Source organism: Amphibalanus amphitrite, unplaced genomic scaffold, assembly GCF_019059575.1.
Source record: "Amphibalanus amphitrite isolate SeventyFive unplaced genomic scaffold, NRLGWU_Aamphi_draft 000036F_arrow, whole genome shotgun sequence".
Taxonomy (NCBI): Eukaryota; Metazoa; Arthropoda; class Thecostraca; order Balanomorpha; family Balanidae; genus Amphibalanus; species Amphibalanus amphitrite.
The window spans coordinates 1,295,195-1,314,209 of record NW_024881532.1 but is presented as its reverse complement, the minus strand read 5'-3'; the positions used below and the strand labels follow the sequence as shown (position 1 = coordinate 1,314,209).

General features: G+C 50.9%; 1 protein-coding gene across 2 annotated transcripts in view; it reads right to left on the bottom strand.

Moving 5' to 3' along the window:
- Positions 1-45: 45 nt before the first annotated feature.
- LOC122372050 (protein fem-1 homolog B-like) overlaps positions 46-19,015 on the bottom strand; it is a 24,775-nt gene continuing 5,805 nt past the window's right edge. For both annotated transcript variants that reach the window (XM_043348916.1, XM_043348907.1), the window contains exons 2-9: positions 5,264-5,609; positions 4,740-4,924; positions 3,497-4,183; positions 3,118-3,261; positions 2,779-2,891; positions 2,301-2,405; positions 1,732-1,955; positions 46-1,478 (exon numbers count right to left, since the gene is read on the bottom strand). In XM_043348916.1, coding sequence (XP_043204851.1) covers positions 1,273-1,478; positions 1,732-1,955; positions 2,301-2,405; positions 2,779-2,891; positions 3,118-3,261; positions 3,497-4,183; positions 4,740-4,924; positions 5,264-5,567 — 1,968 coding nt within the window. In that variant the 5' untranslated portion in view covers positions 5,568-5,609 and the 3' untranslated portion in view covers positions 46-1,272. The remainder of the gene's footprint in view (positions 1,479-1,731; positions 1,956-2,300; positions 2,406-2,778; positions 2,892-3,117; positions 3,262-3,496; positions 4,184-4,739; positions 4,925-5,263; positions 5,610-19,015) is intronic.

The following is a 19,015-nucleotide window of genomic DNA, read 5'->3' as shown; positions in this document are numbered from 1 at the left end:
CAGATAATCAAATATTTCGCACATAGCAGGGATAGCGCACTTGGACAAATCGATAGCTGTCTTATATTCATCAGATAGTTCAGGAACACAACCAGTTTGCATACTCCGAGCAGCCGCCGGCCGAGTAGGCCCTGCCCGCCGGGGGCACGCAGCAGCCCGTACCCCGTCACCGCCTACCCTTGGGTCGGCAGCGTAGGAGCACCGTGCCCGTCACTGCCTGACGCCAGGGTCCGCGGTGTCGCAACAACATAACATTCCTCCGTTACCGACCTCACTGGACGGCGTTAACAACAACAATCCTCAGTCACCGCCTCACCGGTCTACATCCGGCCGTACACGGCGTTCTCAGCCTGAACTGAGCACAGAGACGGTCCATCGGAGAACGGAGCTGTCTTCGGACTGGTGGCACTTCCACCCGACTCGGCACAACCCGCAGCACACTGACCGCACGGCCAGACCGACCGAAACCAGCCACACACAACCCGCGCAGAAGCTCGCAGTAAAACCTAGCACGTCTCTCGGCCACAGTCACCAGCTGAGAGCCAAATGTGGCGCATATATCACAAACGGCGGCGGCGCCGGCCGACCGCCTCCAACCCACACCGGCATCTGTCATGGCTGATAAACACTAAACACAACGCCTGCGCCGGCAATACGTCATGGGTGGCAGCGCAGAAAAACAAAACGGCCGGCCACAGCTCCCGGAGAGCAGAGGTCGATCACGGAACTATTGTTTACCCGGGTGATACACACCCATCCAGCAGGGAGCACCTACAGGGTTCGTCCCACTCGCGGCGACTGCCAGTGGCTTTATCTCGCCCCCCAGTCCGGGCCTCACCTGTGTACCGAGCGAAACCAATACCCCATCAGATCATTCAACCGCGAGTAAGTGAAGCTGATACCCTGTGACCGTCAGCCTCACCAGCCAGCTGGAAAGCTGGAACCCTGTGACAGCCTCGCCAGCCAGCCTTAAATCTGGAACCCTGTGACAGCCTCGCCAGCCAGCCTTAAATCTGGGACCCTTGTAGCTGTCAAAATGCATCAGCCCTCGCCAGCCAGCCGAAAGGCTAGGACTCTGGCCGCAATAGATCACTCTGTGTTCGTCGGCCGGTGGACGGGCGGCCTCGTACACTCCTTTGCTGCCTGTCCCGCAGATACCTAACTTCAGCCGACTATCCGGCACCCATATGATTTTGAGCTGGCTGCCCCGCGTCAGATGGTTTTCAGCTGCCTGTCCGTATAACTAATATAACTTCAGCCCCCTCTCCCGACTCAGATGGTTTTGAGCTGGCTGTCGCGGCCGCCGCGGCCGCCGTCCACGCGGTCCGCGTGCCCGGCCGGTCCGTGCAGTTCGATGAACGACTCGAGGTCGCGCGGCACGCAGCCGGTGTAAGGGATACGGTGGCGCGCCACCACGCGAGCTGCCAGACACTTGAGCGACAGCTTCGACTGGGTGCGCAGGATGATCTCAGCGACACCTGCCGGACAACCGGAGAACTCAGTTACGGGAGACAAAACTGATGGTAGACCCGAGACCAGCTGAGACGATTCACTTAATATTAATACACGAATGAACGCACATAATTAGAAAAAAAGCAAATGAAAATATATTAACCAGGTGCCACAATTACAAATCTCCACCCAATAAGTCAGCATTTGATCCCGTTCTAACTCCGGGCAGCCCCGCACCACCTCTCCCTCCCGCCGTCCCTTCCCTGGCCACCAACTGACCTGTGGTGGCCGACTCGAAAGGAGTCCGTCCCGACACGTTGCAGGCGTCGATGTGCGCTCCGGCCTCGACCAGCGCCACGATGATGCTGTGCAGAGTGAGGAAGTCGCTGATGGGCTTCTGGTAGCCGACGATCAGGTGGAGCGGCGTGTTACCGTCGGCGTCCCGGCAGTTGACGTCGGCGCCACACCGGATCAGCAGCCGCGCCGTGGCCGCGCACGGGAACCTGATCAGAACAAGGGGCAGAGGGACAGGCGAGGGGTGAAGGCGAGGGGCGTGGCAGGATGGAAAGAGACCTGACGAAAGCAGAAGCTGGATCGTATGGAAAAATATGATAGAGGATCAATTACAAGTGCAATACAAACGTGTGTGGTGGGAAAGTTGTATGGCGTATGCAAGAAGTACGAACTGTTTATGATAGACGAAATATTCCGTGCTGCTAACGGTCACTGCGAAGCTTTAACAAAATGCCAAGTTTTCACGATATGCTACAGAATATCTTCCTGATTCGCCCCCTAGGTACCGTAGCTGGCCATCGCCGAGCGGGCGGCCGACCCATCCCCTCACTCACTTGCAGATGTTGCTGGTGTGGAAGTCGTCCACCGGCGTATCAGCAAACGTGACCATGTGGAGCAGGCTGCGACCGCGCCGCGTCACCTGACCCATCTGACACAGCCTGTGGTCACACCGGGTCACAACAGGTCACACAAACAGCAGACTGCGACCGCGCCGCGTCACCTGACCCATCTGACACAGCCTTCGGCCAGATCGGGTCACAACAGGGCAGAAGTCAAACAGCAGGCTGAGATCGTGCCGTGTCACCTGGCCCATCTGACACAGCCCGCCGTCAGAACGGGTCACACGGAGTCGCAACAAAACCTCATGCCACATGTGCCTCAATCGGTTAAAAGAGGTCACATGAGTTTTCGCTGTGGTGAAAGTCAAACCGGGTGGCCAAGCACTGCCGGCACTCAGCTCTGTTCATTGAGTGAGGAGATTTTCAACTGCTAAGGCCATTCAGAGTCCACGCCCGCGCTGTGCAGACTGACCTATATCCGGCGCGGCACACGTCCAGCTCCTGGTCGGCAGTGGCGGACGGCAGCAGCCGGTTGGCGATCATCAGCATGTACAGCACCGTGGTCATGTTGCCCTCCAGCTCGTCCTGAGAGGGAGAGACGGCAGACAGTGAGACACTCACAAATTAACGCTTAGAGGCGAGAATGTCAGCCAAATCAACCGAGAACGGATTAGGCATAAAATGAGTAACATACGGCTGGACAGCCTACTCATTTCGAGTTCGTATCAAGGTATGCGTGTGCACACGGGCCAGTCCCACGCTAGAAGTCGAGACTGGCAGGCAGGTAGTTAGATGCAACATCGGGACCCACCTGCAGCGCGGCGGGATCATCCTTGGGGCCGGGACTGGCGATCTTGCTGAGGTTCAACTCTATCTCCTGGACACAGGAGGCCAGCACCTGTACCAGACAGCTGAACGAAAACGACACGCCCACAAACACCATTTGAGAGAACACCTGCAACAACACAAACACAGGGTTAGGAAAACACGTGCAACACAAATACCTAACAACGACGAAAAATGTCCAAAACAAGAAACACGATTTTGAAAACAGCCTTCACATTCACACGTTGATAAAATACACAAACGGAAAATGTTTATCTAAAAACACGCAAGAAAATCAGCTATTCCAGGCTAGTAGGCTAGCATTCCTGCCCAGTGACTCCACAGTCCCTGTATGTAACGCTCACCTGGGCGAACCGAAGCAGATCTTTGGCAGCCGAGGTGCGTGTGGCCTGTTTGAGCGTGAGCGCCCGCTGCCACAGCTCGAGACAGCGGTCGAAGCGCGCGCTGTCAGCGAACACGGCGCCGCGGTATATGATCGAGTGCGGGATCTCCGGGTTGGCGGTGCCCAGCACGCGCTCCCGAATCACCAGGCTCTCCATGTGCAGGAGGTCGGGCTGGGCGCGTGCCGCCTCCAGCTCCGTCAGGCTGGTGCACTCGCGGTGGTTCTGGTAGGCGGCCACCGGCGAGCCCGGCCGCTTGGGCACGCCGTGCGCCTCGCGCAGTACCATCGCTTCCCGCAGCAGCTCGTAGGACCGCTCCAGGCTGTAGTTGTCCTTGTCGTTGGCGAACGTGGCTCCCATCAGCTCGAGCACGTCGATGCGCTCGGCGACGGTGAGCGGGCATTGTTCGAGCAGCAGCCGGACAGCGGCCTCCTGCGTGCGCTCGGCAGCAGCCAGCGGCGGCGTCAGGCCCAGCTCGTTGGGCAGCAGCGAGGCGCCGCGCGCCAGCAGCAGACGCACGATAGACACGTGCCCGCTCTCGGCGGCAAAGTGCAGCGCCGTGGCGCCGCAGTTGGTCCGACGGTCCAGCTCGGCGCCGCGCGACACCAGGTACTCGACGATGTCGTCGTGGCCCTTGAACGCCGATATCATCTGACGGAGGGACAGGGGTGCGTCGCAATACCGGAAACTGTGTGAATAGGTCCAGCACACAACGCCGATGAATGCCTCAGCTGTAAGCTAGAGCGCAATTAAAGAAATGAGACCTAATCCCGCAATTGCGGAAATGAGACCTAATCCCGATACAGGTACGTAACAGGACTTTGTTCGATAGAGTGCCGCGAGAAAAAGATCGCATCCAGCATAGACCTCTGTATGCACACCGAGAGGTGCATAGGTATATACAGAGGTTTAAGCATCCAGGATCAAATATCAACATATCCTATCTACGTAACAAAGTCGCCCACAGCATCCATTTTGTACAGTCATCAAAGCCATCGTTATACCCGGTAGAGGCGGAACACCTTCAATCAAGGGGGGGGGGGCACTGCCGACTTTTGGTCCCATTCTTTCCATGCAACGCCCATAGGGCTAACGTTAAAATGCCAAAATCAAAGGGGGGCACGGTGCCCTCCCCGTTCCGCCGCCTACCTATGGTTATACCACTCTGGCCGATGAGCCCCGTCCCTGCGGTCCGATCGTCCCTCACCAGACAGGTGTTGTTGTACTTGTTGGCCAGGTGGATGTCGGCGCCGTGCTCCACCAGGTACTGGACAATGTCCAGCCGGCCGTCGAAGCAGGCGGCCCGCAGCGGCGTCGACAACGTGGCCGTCGGGTGGTTGACATCCGCACCGGCCGATACCAGGGTCTGCACCACGGCGAAATGACCGGCGCCTAGCACCGCGGCAAGGGGAGCAAACGGGAGGAGAGGTGAACTTCACCGACGTCATTAATGAGGTGGCCACAGAGAAACACAGCACAAGATAGCACACAACAAGACACTGGGGGTCTGGAAGCCTCTCCGGAAACTTTTAGATGCAAGATATCTTTTACAACCCACCGTTAACTTTTGCAATAATGACAATGATGTTAGTAATTTTTGTCGTGGCCGGGTTCAACTAAAATCAGTTACCAAAGCGCTTCGGACTATTCGGTCAATTACTGACCATTGACTACACCCGTATGCCGCATCTCCCCTCCCAGCTCCCTCCTCCAGCATCGCTCCCTTCTTACCGGCGGCACACCACAGCGGGCTGGCACCATCAATGATGAAGTCGTCAAACTTGACGCGCCCCTCCTGCTCCAGATCGGCCCTGAACTTCTCCAGGAGCATCTTCACAGTCTTGTTGTGTCCGTTGCGAGCGGCGATCAGGAGGGCGGCGCAGCGCTGGCCGCCGTCCTCCACGGCCTGACTCAGCGCGCGCCGCACCGCGTCCGGCGGCTTATCGGCCAGCAGGGCGTACAGCGTGATCGTCAGGCCGTCCCGCGCCGCGAAAAACACCCGGTAGGTGAGCGAGGAGGGCGCCGACACCTCCATCGCTGCCACGACCAGCTGGCGCGGCGCGCGGCGGGCGGAGTTCTGCCGAAGAAAATGGGCACAGGTCAGCGGCGGCGGAGATTCGAGGGCCTGGGGTTGGAGAAATGTGTCAGCGTGTCACGCCCTGCGGGCGATATTTACATAGGGAGCTGATGCAGTCCGAACTCAAATGACGCTGCATATTTTATTGCTCAGGAATGCGACTATAAATGGGATGTTGTTCCGATAACTTCTACACTTCTAGGGAGCTTCCGAGTTCCGAGATTGGGAAGAGCGTCACAGGTTTATGTTCCTTTCAAACACAGTGAAAGCGAATCAGTACTGTTTGGTTGAAGTGTCAACACTGCTAAAAGTCACAGGCATTATCGTTTTTTGGGAGCAAGCACAAATGCTAGCTTGCTTGCTATCTATCCTATTCTTACTAATGATCTTCGTTGGCTTTACAGTTTGACACCTCTAAAATGCCATTCGCCTCCACCACACATCATGTAGGTAATCTATCGATAGCGATTGCTAATAGAAGCCGTCTCTAGCCTGAGTGACCTTTACGTCGGTCTGTCAGCGCGGTGGCCGACACGACCACGGAGTGGACTCAAAGAACACGTGTCCATCACGTGCCGGTGTCGATCACGTGACAAACGTCATTCTGCCCCCGACCCCTCACCCCTAGGGCCTTGGGGTAACTGCAGCACGTTAGGACTAATAAGCATAGCGGTCACCACCATCAAATGTGGTATCAACACTTCAACAAACTTTTGTTGTGGGTATCAGCTCATCATCAGTGTGGGTAATTCAGCAGACATGAAAATAAAATACAATAAAGCTTTGACAATAAACTTTGCTATTTTCGCCAGCATTGACGTCCCTGATTTCACACATGACACAGTGTCACCACCCACTGCTAGCACATTTCCATGAGCATTTGTAAATACATTAGATGCTCTACAGCAGTGGTCGGCAGGTCATTCGGGGTCGTGCCCCCTTTTTGGGCGCCAGGGCATATTTTAACATACTGACTGCGTCCCATTTTGGGACGCAGCCCCCTCAGTGGCGGCGGAAGGTAATTTTGGATGGGGGTGCAAAGTTTTCTCAAGGGGCCCCTCTGGAAGTTGTGGGCCCCCTTCATTTTTTTTAGTGATTATTATTGATTTATGAAAAACGAAGATTTTGAAAAACCTTTTAAGTCTAGCCACCACCCGCAGCGTCTCAAGCCACTTTTCTGGATCCGCAGTGGACCATTGAGGGCCCTACGAGACCGTTCCAAGGAGACCGTGTTTAGAAGCCCCTTGGAAACCGACCACGTAGAGACTTCTCCAGAGACTTACATGACTCCCCAGACTGAATGAGCTTAAAGTTGCTGAAAGGTTTCAGAAGGCAGTATAGGCTCGAAAGTCTTTTGAGGGCTCTCAAAAAACCGGCATCGGCCCCCAAAAATGCCTGTATGGAGGCCCTCTAAAGCCGGGATGGAGGCAACAGGAGCCGATGTTTATCCTAAAAAGCCGGTATGGAGGACTGAATAGAGGAAAGGGGTCTCAGTGGGGCCTTCAGGGACAAGCGTTTGAGCCCAAAAGTATGTGTGGGGTCTTAGAGGCTGGTAGACCCCTGGGGTATGCAAGGGGTCCCAGGAGCTCGCGTGTGAGCCCAAATATTCGGCTGGCGGCTACTAGAACCAGCATGGGGATTCTTAGAAGCCGCTTAGATCCACATTTCATGGGTCATGAGTCCCAAGAGTCGATGTAGGGGCCATAAAAGCCGGTGTAGGGCCCATGGCCTAATAAGTTCCGACATTGAGACTCTCAGAGGCCGGCGACGGGGCACCAAGAGCAGATAAAGTGCCTCAACAAGCCGACATGGGGCCTGAGAATCAGTGTGGAATTCCAGGAGCCTGCGTGAGCTCTCGGAGACCTTCGTATTTCGTAAGGTCCACAAAGGTCGTTGGGGCCTCTGAATCTGAACTCTGCGGGACCCTCAGAGGCCAGCATGTCTCCTGGCACCTGCCTGCGTTGAGTTGAGACCCTCCGAGGCTGTTGTAGGGTTCTTCAGAGGCCAGCGTTGGCCCTTGAAGCCTTCTTTAGGCCCTAGAAGCCGTCAAGAGGGCCCTCAGAGGTCAGCATGGCCCCTTAGAGACCATCATGATCATCATCTTAGAGACCATCATGAGGGCCCAGAGAGGTCGTCGTCAGGGCCCTCAGCCCCTCAGGGACCGTCGTCCTGGGGTCCTCAGAAGTTGTTGTGATGGCCCTTAGAAGCCTTCGGAAGGATCATCAGAGGTCGTCATGAGGGTCCTTGGCCATTGTGAGAGTCTTCATGGGCCCTCAGATACCTTTGCAGGGCTCTCAGAGGCCTTGGTAAGACCGTTAGAGGCCATCGTTAGGGCCCTCAATAGACCGTTGCAGGGCCCTCAGATGCCAGCATAGCCCCTGCAGCCTGGTTGTGTTGGGGCCCTCAGAGGCCGTCGCTGGGCCGTCTGAAGCCAAATGGGCCCTCAGACTTGAGTTGGGTCTAGGGCCGTCACGAGGGCCCTCAGAGACCGTCGTAGAGGCCCTCAGAGGCCAGCGGGCCCCTGGAGTCCTGTGGGACCCTCAGCGGTCGTCATGAAGGCCCTTAGTGGTCGTTATAGGACCCCAGGGGACATAGGTCGCCGTGAGAGCCCCAGAGATCATCGTAAGGGCCCTCAGAGGCCGTCATAGGGGCCCTCAGAGGCCAGCGTGGCCCCTGGAGTCTCCTTGGGGCCCTAGAGTATCTGTGGGACCCTCAGCGGTCGTCATGAGGGCCCTTAGTGGCCGTTGTAGGGCCCCAGGGGACAGAGGTCGTCGTGGAAGCCCTCAGAGATCGTCATAAAAGGGCCCTCTGAGGCCGTCGTGTGGGCCCTGAGATGCCGCATGGAGCACTAAACGCGGCTCGGGACACTTCTAGCCGGTGTGGGGGCCCTAAAGACTAGCATGGGGCGCTCCTGGCTATAATTGGACATCCCGGATGATTCCACATCAGTGTTCGTTTCCCGATCACTGGTTTTCGGGAGAAAATGTATTGGATGGTGCGACGGGCCCCTTGTACAGATTTTGGGGGTGCAAAAAGATATGTTTGCACCCCCATGTTTTTCGATGGGGGTGCAGCTGCACCCCCTGCACCCCCTGTTCCGCCGCCACTGAGCCCCCTGCCTTTGGGACGTAGCACTCGCGAAATTTGGACCACTGCGTCCCACACTGAAATGTCACGGTTTCAGTGGAAAAGTGCAAGCAATAATAATTAGCATGCCTCGGTCTTTTACTATGCAACAGATGTTGCCTTTCTGATTGCTTTGTGCCCTGATTTACTATGCACCTAAGCACATGCATGCGCTCTCCAGTCCTTGTGCCCTGCCCTATCCTGGGGTCGTACACCTTGTTATGTCCCGTGCCCTACTATACCCCTAGGATATGTGACCTGCCCAGTGCCCTGTCCTAAGGTCTTGTACCTTGCCCTGCACTTCCTTCAGGCCTTGCGCCCTGCTCTGCATTCAGGCCCTGTGACCCTCTCTGCCCTGCCCAGTGCCCTCAAACCCGATACCTTGTTGTCTTCCCGTCTTAAAGGGACCCTCCCACCTTCAAAAAAGTTTATGAATTGGCATGAAAGTGATGTCGCTCGGTTCAGAAAGAGCGAAAACGAATATCTACCAAATTTCACCGAAAAATATTCACCGGTTTTCAAGATATTAGACTTTTACTTTTGTTTACTTTTTTGGGATCTCCGCTGTTTCTAGCGACTTTATTTTAGAAGTGCGGCGTTTGCGGCAGATGTTGCGCGCAAATAGCATATACCACCGCGTGCTACAAAACGTTTTAGTCAAACATTTAAAAATCGTTAGATATTTGCGCTGACGTCACACATTCAGAGGGGTATTCCTAAGCATTAGCCCCTCTGAATCAAAATGCTGCAATTTTGAAATTCAATATTTCCGATTTAAGGCATTTCTCGATGTTGTGAGTGCCGAAACCGGTAATTGTGAGCCAGGGACCCCATTTTGGCTATCTCAACTCAAATCTAATGTTAAGGTGGGAGGGTCCCTTTAAGGACCCCTTCGGTGCTGCTGCCGGTTCGGTGCTGGGCCCGGATTTCGGGAAAATTGTGCATATCTAGTCCTGTTCCTTGCCCTGCCCTCAGATCTAATAATACTGATATTGATAAAAAAATCAAATGTAAGACTTAAGCTAAAGCTGGAGAAGATAATCCATCCCTGGACCTGGGCGGAACCCAGGGAGGCGAGGCGAGTTATCACAAGCAACATAAGTGTCAGCTTTAATCCCCTCCGCTCCCCCTCCCCTGTGGCACCATCCGCCGCCCACCACCCATTCATGATTCACATTCGCGTAGTCGCCGTGCTGGACCTGTCGGAGCCGAGGCGGACGTGCGAGCCTGGATGTTAGGCTGACCCGGGCGGAATCGGCGCCCGCCCTTCCGGGGATCCCCGGCCATTGAAACCAAGGCCGTATAAGAGAGGTAGAATCATCCCGCGATTTCCAATGGACCGGTCGCTAAGCATTAGCGTAACTTCACTGGTGGAGACCGGGCGGCGCCCAGCTCCAAGCTGTACGTCGGGTACATTTGGCACCGTATAGTTGCTATTACTGAACGACGAACGTAACGACAACTAATGACTCTTAATAACTTTTTTACTCACCTAAAGCTGATTTCCTTGCCGGTACATTGCCGACCCGAGCCCCAGGGTTAACAATCATGGGATATGGGTCGGATGGGCGACCTCGCGACGGGAGGAGGAACGATTGCAATTGTTGTGTTCCGCACCGCCGATTGCATTCTCTATCTGCACCCGGGGGGAGGGGAAGCAGGGGCACGTGCCCCCATCGGATCAGGGGGCCTCTCGGGCCAGAGGGGCCTTGCGACGCCAATTGGCGGCTGAGGGTCCACGCTGGCATCTTTCGACTCAGAAGGGTCCCACAGGGCTCGGAAGAACACCTTATGTGCTCCGACGAGCCACACTTCTGTCCATAAGAGCCCCACACCGGCTTTTTAGTGTCCCTTGTCGGCCTTTGAGTGCCCCTTGCCGGCTTCTCAGGGCCTATTGGCGACCTCTGAGGGCTACTTGCCGGCCTCTGAGGGCCCTTACCGGCCTATCAGGGACCAGCAGCTCTAAGGGTTCCACACACGCCTGCGATGACCCCCTAAACCAGTGCGTGGTTGAAGGCCCCCACAACGGCGCCTGCGAGGGACCTCACCGGCGGCTGTGAATGCCCCACACCGGTGCCTAGCTGAGGGCCCAACACTGCCACCTCTGAGTGCAACCGGCATCCCTGAATGAGGTCCCGAAACCAGTGCTTCTTAAGACCATATATCGGCGGCTCTGGGGGCTCAACGCCGGAGCCGCATCGGACGGCCACTCACCGGTGACTTTTGAGGGCCCCACACCGACGACTCTGAGGGCCCCACTGGCGTCTGAGTGTACCTTGCTGGTCTCTAAGGACTCCACAGGGCTCCCGAAGGCACCGCAGACCTCTTGAGAGCCCCTTGTAGGTCTCTGAGAGCCCCTGTCGGCCTGTAAAGGGTTCGAGCCAGCAGCTCTAAGGGTCCCACACCGGACTGTGACAACCCCACACTGCAGTGTCTCTGAGGGCCACAACGGCAACTGTGACTGGACCCTCACCGGCGCCTCTGAGGGCCCACAGCGGCACCTCTGGGGGCCCGCACCAATGCCTCTGAGAGCATCCCACCGGTACCTGTGAGGGCCCACACCAGTGCCTCCAAAGGCTTCATAACCGGCGGCCCTGAGGGCCCTACACGGGTGATTTTGAGGGGCGTACCGAAGGCACCACACAATCCCTTAGTCTCGCTGAGCTTCTATCCCAATCCCATACCGGCTTCTATCCCAATTCCGGCTCAACTAAGTATCAGCCCCCCTCCCCCCTCTATGGGTCAGCAGCGCCGCGCCGGTGTCGGGGGCCAGCGCCATCGGGACGGCAGTCGGCCACGCGCACTCAGTGGTTAGCGCTTAGCAACGGCGGCTAGCGCACGCCCGGTGTGTTATCGGCCGTGAGCCGCTCCAAAACGGCTGCAGTAACTGGTCGATGTAGGTAGTAAGCAGATGCAGAGATGCAGTTGGATAAGGTATGTGCCCTTTCCGATCGAAGCATGTGCCCTATGCCACCTTTGGGACGCAGTAAAAAATCCTTAAAATATGCCCTGTTGGGCGCCAGGCAGGGCCATTACCCCCACCTACCAGACCCCATTGCTGACACAACCAAGTTTACTGAAATTATATACCGTCCTGGAACTCTTTGGGTATTTGTGCATTTCCAATGCATCAAGTTTAAAACATGACACTTCCTCCACAAAACATTTAATGCCTATATCCCAGTAGCGGCGGAACACCTTCAATTAAGGGGGAGGGGGGGGCACTGCTGACTTTTGGTCCCATTCTTTCCATGCAACGCCCATAGGGCTAATGTTAAAATGCAAAAATCAAAGGGTGCACGGTGCCCCGGTGCCCTCCCCGTTCCGCCGCCTATGCTATATCCCATTTAACCCTTGTACGTATAGGGGCGGCGGGTGGTTTTTCGTTAAAAGCTCACGTAAAAGGCATTGGATCACGACCAAATTGTACCCTCGAGCCCATCATATTTTTTTTTACCAGCCCGGAAAATATCATGACCTGAGACCAGTTTTACTAACAGAAAAATAACCGCCTGCCGTAATTTTTGCCTCAAGACCGCTTCACATACGGAGCGTAAACGCGATGGGCTCGTAGGCGGATAGGGCTGTTTACGCTCCATATGTTTACGCTCCATACCGTTTACGCTCCATATGTGAAACGATCTTTAGGCAAAAATTCCGGCAGGCGGCTATTTTTCTGTTGATAAAACTGGCCTCTGGACCCATAATGACCGTTGGCTTATGAGCTTTTTCTGGAGATCATCTTGAGCCATAAACGCTCACTTTAAGGAGTTATAGCGGGTCCCGATTTTCTCGACACTTGTCATTGCCCTCTTGAATGAGACGGAATGACCAAGGACCTTAAAAATGAGCAGCAGCGGCTTCCTATTGTCATGGGTAGCACGCTCGTCTTTTTTATGCACAGCTCCATATCAGAATTCGAGAGGCCGCGGGGGTCCGATCGACTCCTCCCCCTTACGTTAGCGGCTGTTGAAACGCCAACAGACGGGCGACGGTCAAAAGTTGCAGCTGCTTTTGTACGACTGTACGGAGGGGTGAGATGGTGAGGCGAGCAGGTACGTGAAAATTGGTATCTAATCAATGTGTGCTGACTGCTGTGCCTTTGGCCTGGGCTAATCTTTGAACCCTGGGATGCAACAGTCACGATGGCTCCATCATTGGAGCTACAAACTCTAAAAAGATAGGCTTTCTCAGAATCCCTCATTACCCCCACCGAAAGGGCTCCATTACCCCCAAAGGGGGCATGCCCCACCATTTGCCGACCCCTGCTCTACAGTGAAAGATCTCATTTAACTACTTACCTATAGGTTTTCTTTTCAGCTCATTTGAGCAGCAAATTCGTACAATGCCAAACAGGTTACTGTAAAGTTGTGTTTCCAAAAATGGAAACTGAGTGTGTTTTTTTAATGTAATTGGTTTCCAGCATTTCTATTTTTGGAAAAACATTCCAAAAACGGAAGCAATTCAATAAATGAACCACATATACCAGTGTGCCCAACTAGTTTATGATTTGAATGCAGAGAGCACTCAGCACTGTGCAGTAAGAGGTGAGTGATGGTAGCTAAGATTAGGTCTTGCCATCTTGCATCAAAATTCCTGAAATTGTCCGTTTAGAGTTTGCACCGAAACTTCTTCGTCTATATGTTAATTTTGGCATGCACAGTTACGCTCGATGCCACACTGAAGTTTTGCTGTAATCCACCGTTACGCCGGGCATGTCAACAGTAAAGTAACATGGATTTTTCCATTCTGAATTCAGTTGGGCAAACTAGGCGGCGGGAATCAAAATATGGAGGCATCAAAATATTGATTCTAGTGGGCGGAGCTTTGACCATATATGGGCATAGAATCAATATTTTGATTCAATTTGGGACATTCCCACCTTCAGACGACCCGTTACGGCGGAAATAACCCCCATGACGGCGAGATTTTTCGACAAGTCAATACAAAAAACTTCCCCGCTTCAATTTTTCGCTGCATGGCTATCAGCCGTTTGTCGCGCGTACCTTTACGAATGGCATAAAGTTTTCGCCGCCATAATTCAACAAAAACGTGCTGTTAAAACTTGCTCTGTTTATCATTAACGACGAGCCTTTGAAATTTTTTCATAATTTTGTCTAAAAGAAAATAAAAAATGCGTTATTTAGTTGTATAATTCATTCATAAGAAATATTCTTTTTCTTTGTATCTAGCCACGATTTCCGGTTCCCGCCATTTCGCGCCGGCGTCGTGGGTGTTTGGATGCAACGTAGTGCTCCCGGTTTTATTTTGTTTAAGCGACCTTTTCTGAAGTGTAAGTAACAATGGATCATATTTTAAGATACTTTGAAGTGTGTTTTTCAATTTCAGGCATGTGATCTTAACGTTTCTTACCGAAAACTCGTTTTAAGAGATGGTTTTAGGAACATGGCGCGGTAGCGACGTCAGCGGCGCGGGACGCCTCACTCTTCTATTGTCTTTTTAAGCTATATTTTTTTGAAAATGATGTCTTAGGTGTAGTATTTCAGTGAAATATGATGTCGTTTAAAAGTTACGGTATAAATTAGTTACAAGAAGCCTAATGTTTTGTCTCACGTGATAGAATTGCTGGGTGGACTCATGAAATGGGGGCAGTGCATGTCCAGTATTTTACAAAATTTGGATGTTTTAGCCTCTGCTTGTGTCTCACTCACCCAATTGTTGCTACAACTTTAATTTGTAAGTGTAACAAAAGCAAGTTGCTGAATGGTGTAAGCCATATTTACATTATGCGTGATCTTCAAGAAAATTATGTGTCTAATGTACGTCAGTCCAGGGAATGCTGGATAGTTAATTTTCAGGATTGTCCATGCCAAAGTTAATTTTAGAGGCCAGTTTTATCAACACAAATAGCTGCCTGCTGGAATTTTTTGCCTAAAGACTGCTTCACATATGGAGCGTTAACATGATGGGCACGTAAACGGATAGGGCTGTACCGTTCATGCTCTGTATGTGAAGTAACTTTTAGACAAAAAAAAATCCAGCAGCCACCTATTTTTCTGTTGGTACAACAGGGCCCAGTTTCACCAAGCTCTGTTTGGGGTAGTTTCGGCGAAACTACCCCAAACCAGTTTCACCAAATGGGGTAGGTTCTGATTGGCCACTTCCAAACTACCCCATGGAGTAGTTCTTATTTTACCCCAAATTTGCCATGCAAACAGATGCTCACGGTCCGTGAGCAACTGAACAAGCCAATCAATCAGCTGATTATCGTCGGTTCTACCCCAAATATCCGACCAAAATTACGGCAGACATTCGTGGGGTAATCTGTGAATATGATACCGATTGTGAGCAAGAATTGACAGTAAAATAGTAATAAGAACATAATTTATTGAAGTCCAATCACCTGTCACGTTTGAGTACGCATTATTCATAGCATACCTACTTCAAATTTCATCCAAGTATTTTACTGCATGTAGCCTGCGCCACCATGCTTGTGATCTACAACACCAAAAGAAGCATTATACATAGATGTCGCCCATAGCTGAATGCCAGGAATTTTACTTTTTTAACTATTAAAGGTTTTCTTCAACAGTGACCTTGAATACCGGATGAGGAAGCCTTGAAATATAAACAATAAAAATGCACATTTTTCACGGTGGTTACATGCTGCGTCTTGTTGAAATGATCCAAGTACTTGTGTGATCTATTCAAATTATCATTTGAGCCTTGATTTGAGGCATCTATGTATTACGGTCAATGTGCAAATATCCAGCAAATGTCAAGACGCTAACAACTGAAATCAATATAAAATGCCGTACCTAAATCAGCAAGAGGATGTGTCGTGCATACCTAGGTAATTCTCATTAGAAATAAAAAGCATATGGTGCACGAAATTCGTAAGAAGCAGTTGTTAACAATACCAGGCCAAGTGGATTCGATACTTTCCATATCTATTTTTTTTTTGTCGCTGTTGTGCATATCTCAATTAAAGGGACTATCCCACCTTTAACATGGGGTTTGAGTTGAGATAGCCAAGTTTGCGGCGAGGTTCAGAAACCACTATCTATCTAGGTTGCAACCCCCGCGGCCTCTTGGTGTTGAAGAAATTCGTTCCCTTCATTTGAAAATGGGCCTTGTGCAAGGCCCTATCTTCAACATGGAGCGACCGTTAGTGTGACGTCACCTCGTTTAGTCATTCTGATTTAAATGGGTTTTTTCGTTGAAAAATCGCTTAAAACTTGGTCTGAACTTTGTTGTGGTGCCTACAGAGTAAAAAGAATCAGCTTTATGACAGTAATGTGGCCTGGGGAAGGAGGTAATTTTGGGCTGTGACGTCACATATTTAAAAGTTTGTGTTTGGAATATGGGAAGCCTAAGATGTTTAATGAAAAATAAATGCCAGAACCGTGTTCCTGGTCATCCAATCTATAAAGTCGGGCACAATTTAACTGGTTTTAACAACATTTTAGAAGGTGGGATAGTCCCTTTAAGTTGCGTTATGTGCCGTGCATCTGTAATGTATGTATTTTGTAATGCACACTAGAAATAAAAAGCATCTGGTGCAAAAGATTCGTAGTTAAAAGTCGTCAAAAATACCAAGCAAGGTGTATTCGATACTAAAACATGCACTAATTTACTAAAACATTCTAATTATAAAACACTAAACATCTAATCTAATTTAACATCTAATCTAATCTTAAATATCTAATCTAAACATCTAATCTAAGCATCTAATTTACTAAAACACTAATTAATATTAAAATATTCGATACTAATCGATATTAAAACTAGATAAATAGATATTCGATAATGTAACCTATCCATCAAGATTCGCGGTTGTGCATTGCATTCCTTTCTCAATAAAGTTGTGAATCTTGGAAACTGAGGTGCCATGGTGCCATCGTTACCAAGGTGATTGGTAGACAAATACAAGAAGCCAAATCGAATGTGTTCTTCATTTCACGCCGTCGTGAAATGAAATTCTCGACCAATCAAAACGTTCCGTTGTTTTGCTGATGCTGCTTGCTTAGCAAACATTCACAAGAGATGCCGAAACTACCCCATGGGGGTAGTTTGAGCTGGTGAAACTGGATTCTATCCCATGGGGTAGAATGGAAATCTACCCCATGCCGAAATTACCCCACTTGGTGAAACTGGGCCCTGGCCTCAGATCTACTTTTTTGGCAGAATTTATATAACTGCATGAGATGACAGTTGTTGGTGCAACTGGTGGCGTTCAGTGGAAATTTAAGTGACATTAAGTATTTAATTTTTTATTGAATATATTCTAAAATTAATAGTTGCTGAACAAGTAGAATAATAACACATATAGTTTCCTAATTTATTGTCCACAAATGTCCTAATTATTGTGTTCTGTTGACTGTTTGCTGCAGGTCAACCAAGGATCAAACACTGGTCGTTGCGGGGATCGGCTTCAGAGGGTCAAGGATGGCGTCTTGAATCGCTGTTCAGTCGACAGGCAACTGTATGACAACGCCATCCCTGTCAACCAGAGCGTCGACCGAAGTAGGGCGGCGTTGCGCGGACCTGGCCGCACCCGACCAACCGGTGGAGTACCTGACTCGGGCTGGGCGGAGACTACCTACATCACGACCTTTTGAACTTTGATCTCATGGCGAGAAACAATATGACGTAAGGAAGTGTGTGTGTGGCTGGCGGGGCCGAGGGTGAAATGCGCCACGTGTTTATCCTGCCGGATGACGACAGCGTCACCAACCTGTCAAAGAACGAGCTGGTGCAGCGCGTGATGACTGCTATCTCGTCCCTAGAACCGGAGTAGAAAAACGTGCGCACTGCGCATAGCCCAAATGAAGCGAACCAAAACACAGACAGGACTGATAGCTTTTCGGTCGAGAATGTTCTGAAGATGCTGATCAGTAGACCAATTGGTGACCGTTTTTGGTGGTAATATGGGATCTTGTGGTGTTCCAAAGCGACCTGCTTTGGGTGTGGACATAAGTGGCTCAACCTGACGGGATTGATGTTTTAGGTAGCCGTGCTAATCATAAACCCTATATTGAGTGTATCTGTACAAATTTTGTTTATATTTATTTCATTATTTGGTTCGAAACCGAAAATTGCTCTCAGTAATTAGGCAACATCGAGACGTTGAGGTCATTCTCCAGACGTTTATTTGTTTTTTCTTACCTGTCCACGGTATGTCTTATTGGTTAGGTCTCAGTTTCAAATATTATTAACTGCATGTTTTGCAAATACGTAGCCATATTGAATTAGAGACGTGTCCTAAAAGTGAGTATTGCTTTGCATGGGATGTGAGCATCAACGACAGGGCTTTGTGATGGCAAATGTGTGGCAATTGCAGGGATCGTTGTGAAATGTGTTATGAATATCATCGTATCATTTGCGACTGCAAATACATCCGTGTATCATATTTTCATTCAAATTGTGCAATTTGTGCAACGGGCTGAGTGTATCGTTCGGCGAAATATCTCTCACTGTACTCCACAGAAATGGGTCGGGATACAGATGCGTAGAAACACATTCATGAACACGTGAAAGACGATATGGTAACTTTTTTTTACTCAAAATCAATACTACAAAGCAGGGATGTGGAGCCGTGAAAATGTCAGACGGCTTCGGCTCCGGAGGAAAAAAATCGGCTCCAGCTCCGGCTCCGGCTCCGAGTAAAATGGTCGGGCTTCGGTTCCGGCTCCGACTCAGTACAACCCCTATACAAAGGTCAGCACGGCTCCCTTCACGCATTCCCTCGAAGGCTTGCAGCTGTGAGCAGGGAGCCAGGGTGAGTGCTGAAAATCCCTGGTCTACCGTGGGAATAAGGTCTAGAAAAAAATAACACGATCCTGTGCTGATAATATCTTCATGAATTTATTGAATTTGCATTATTTGCACACAAGAAACATTCCATAAATCAATTTGAAGAGTTAAGTACGCCTGCAGAAAGTCAGTTTGCAGAATCAATATATTGATAAACCAGCTGATTTCAGAATCAAAATAATGATTAGCCAGCTGTTTGCGGAATCAAAATATTGATTCTCGCCGGGATTAGCCGCCGTGATGAATCAATATCTTGATTATTTTCAAGACGCTTTCCTAAACTAACCAAAGAGGTTAGGGCTATTGTTTCGTGCCTGGCGGGTAGCTTCAACGTTGTTCTTCATTTTGTGAAGAAACTATCTTGAAATTATAGCCGGTTGCTGAAGAGTTGACGTTTCTGTGATGGTCTGCACGTATGCCCATATATGGTCAAAGAGAATCAATATTTTGATGCCTCCATATTTTGATTCCCACCGCCTAGTTTGCCCAACTGAATTCTGGTT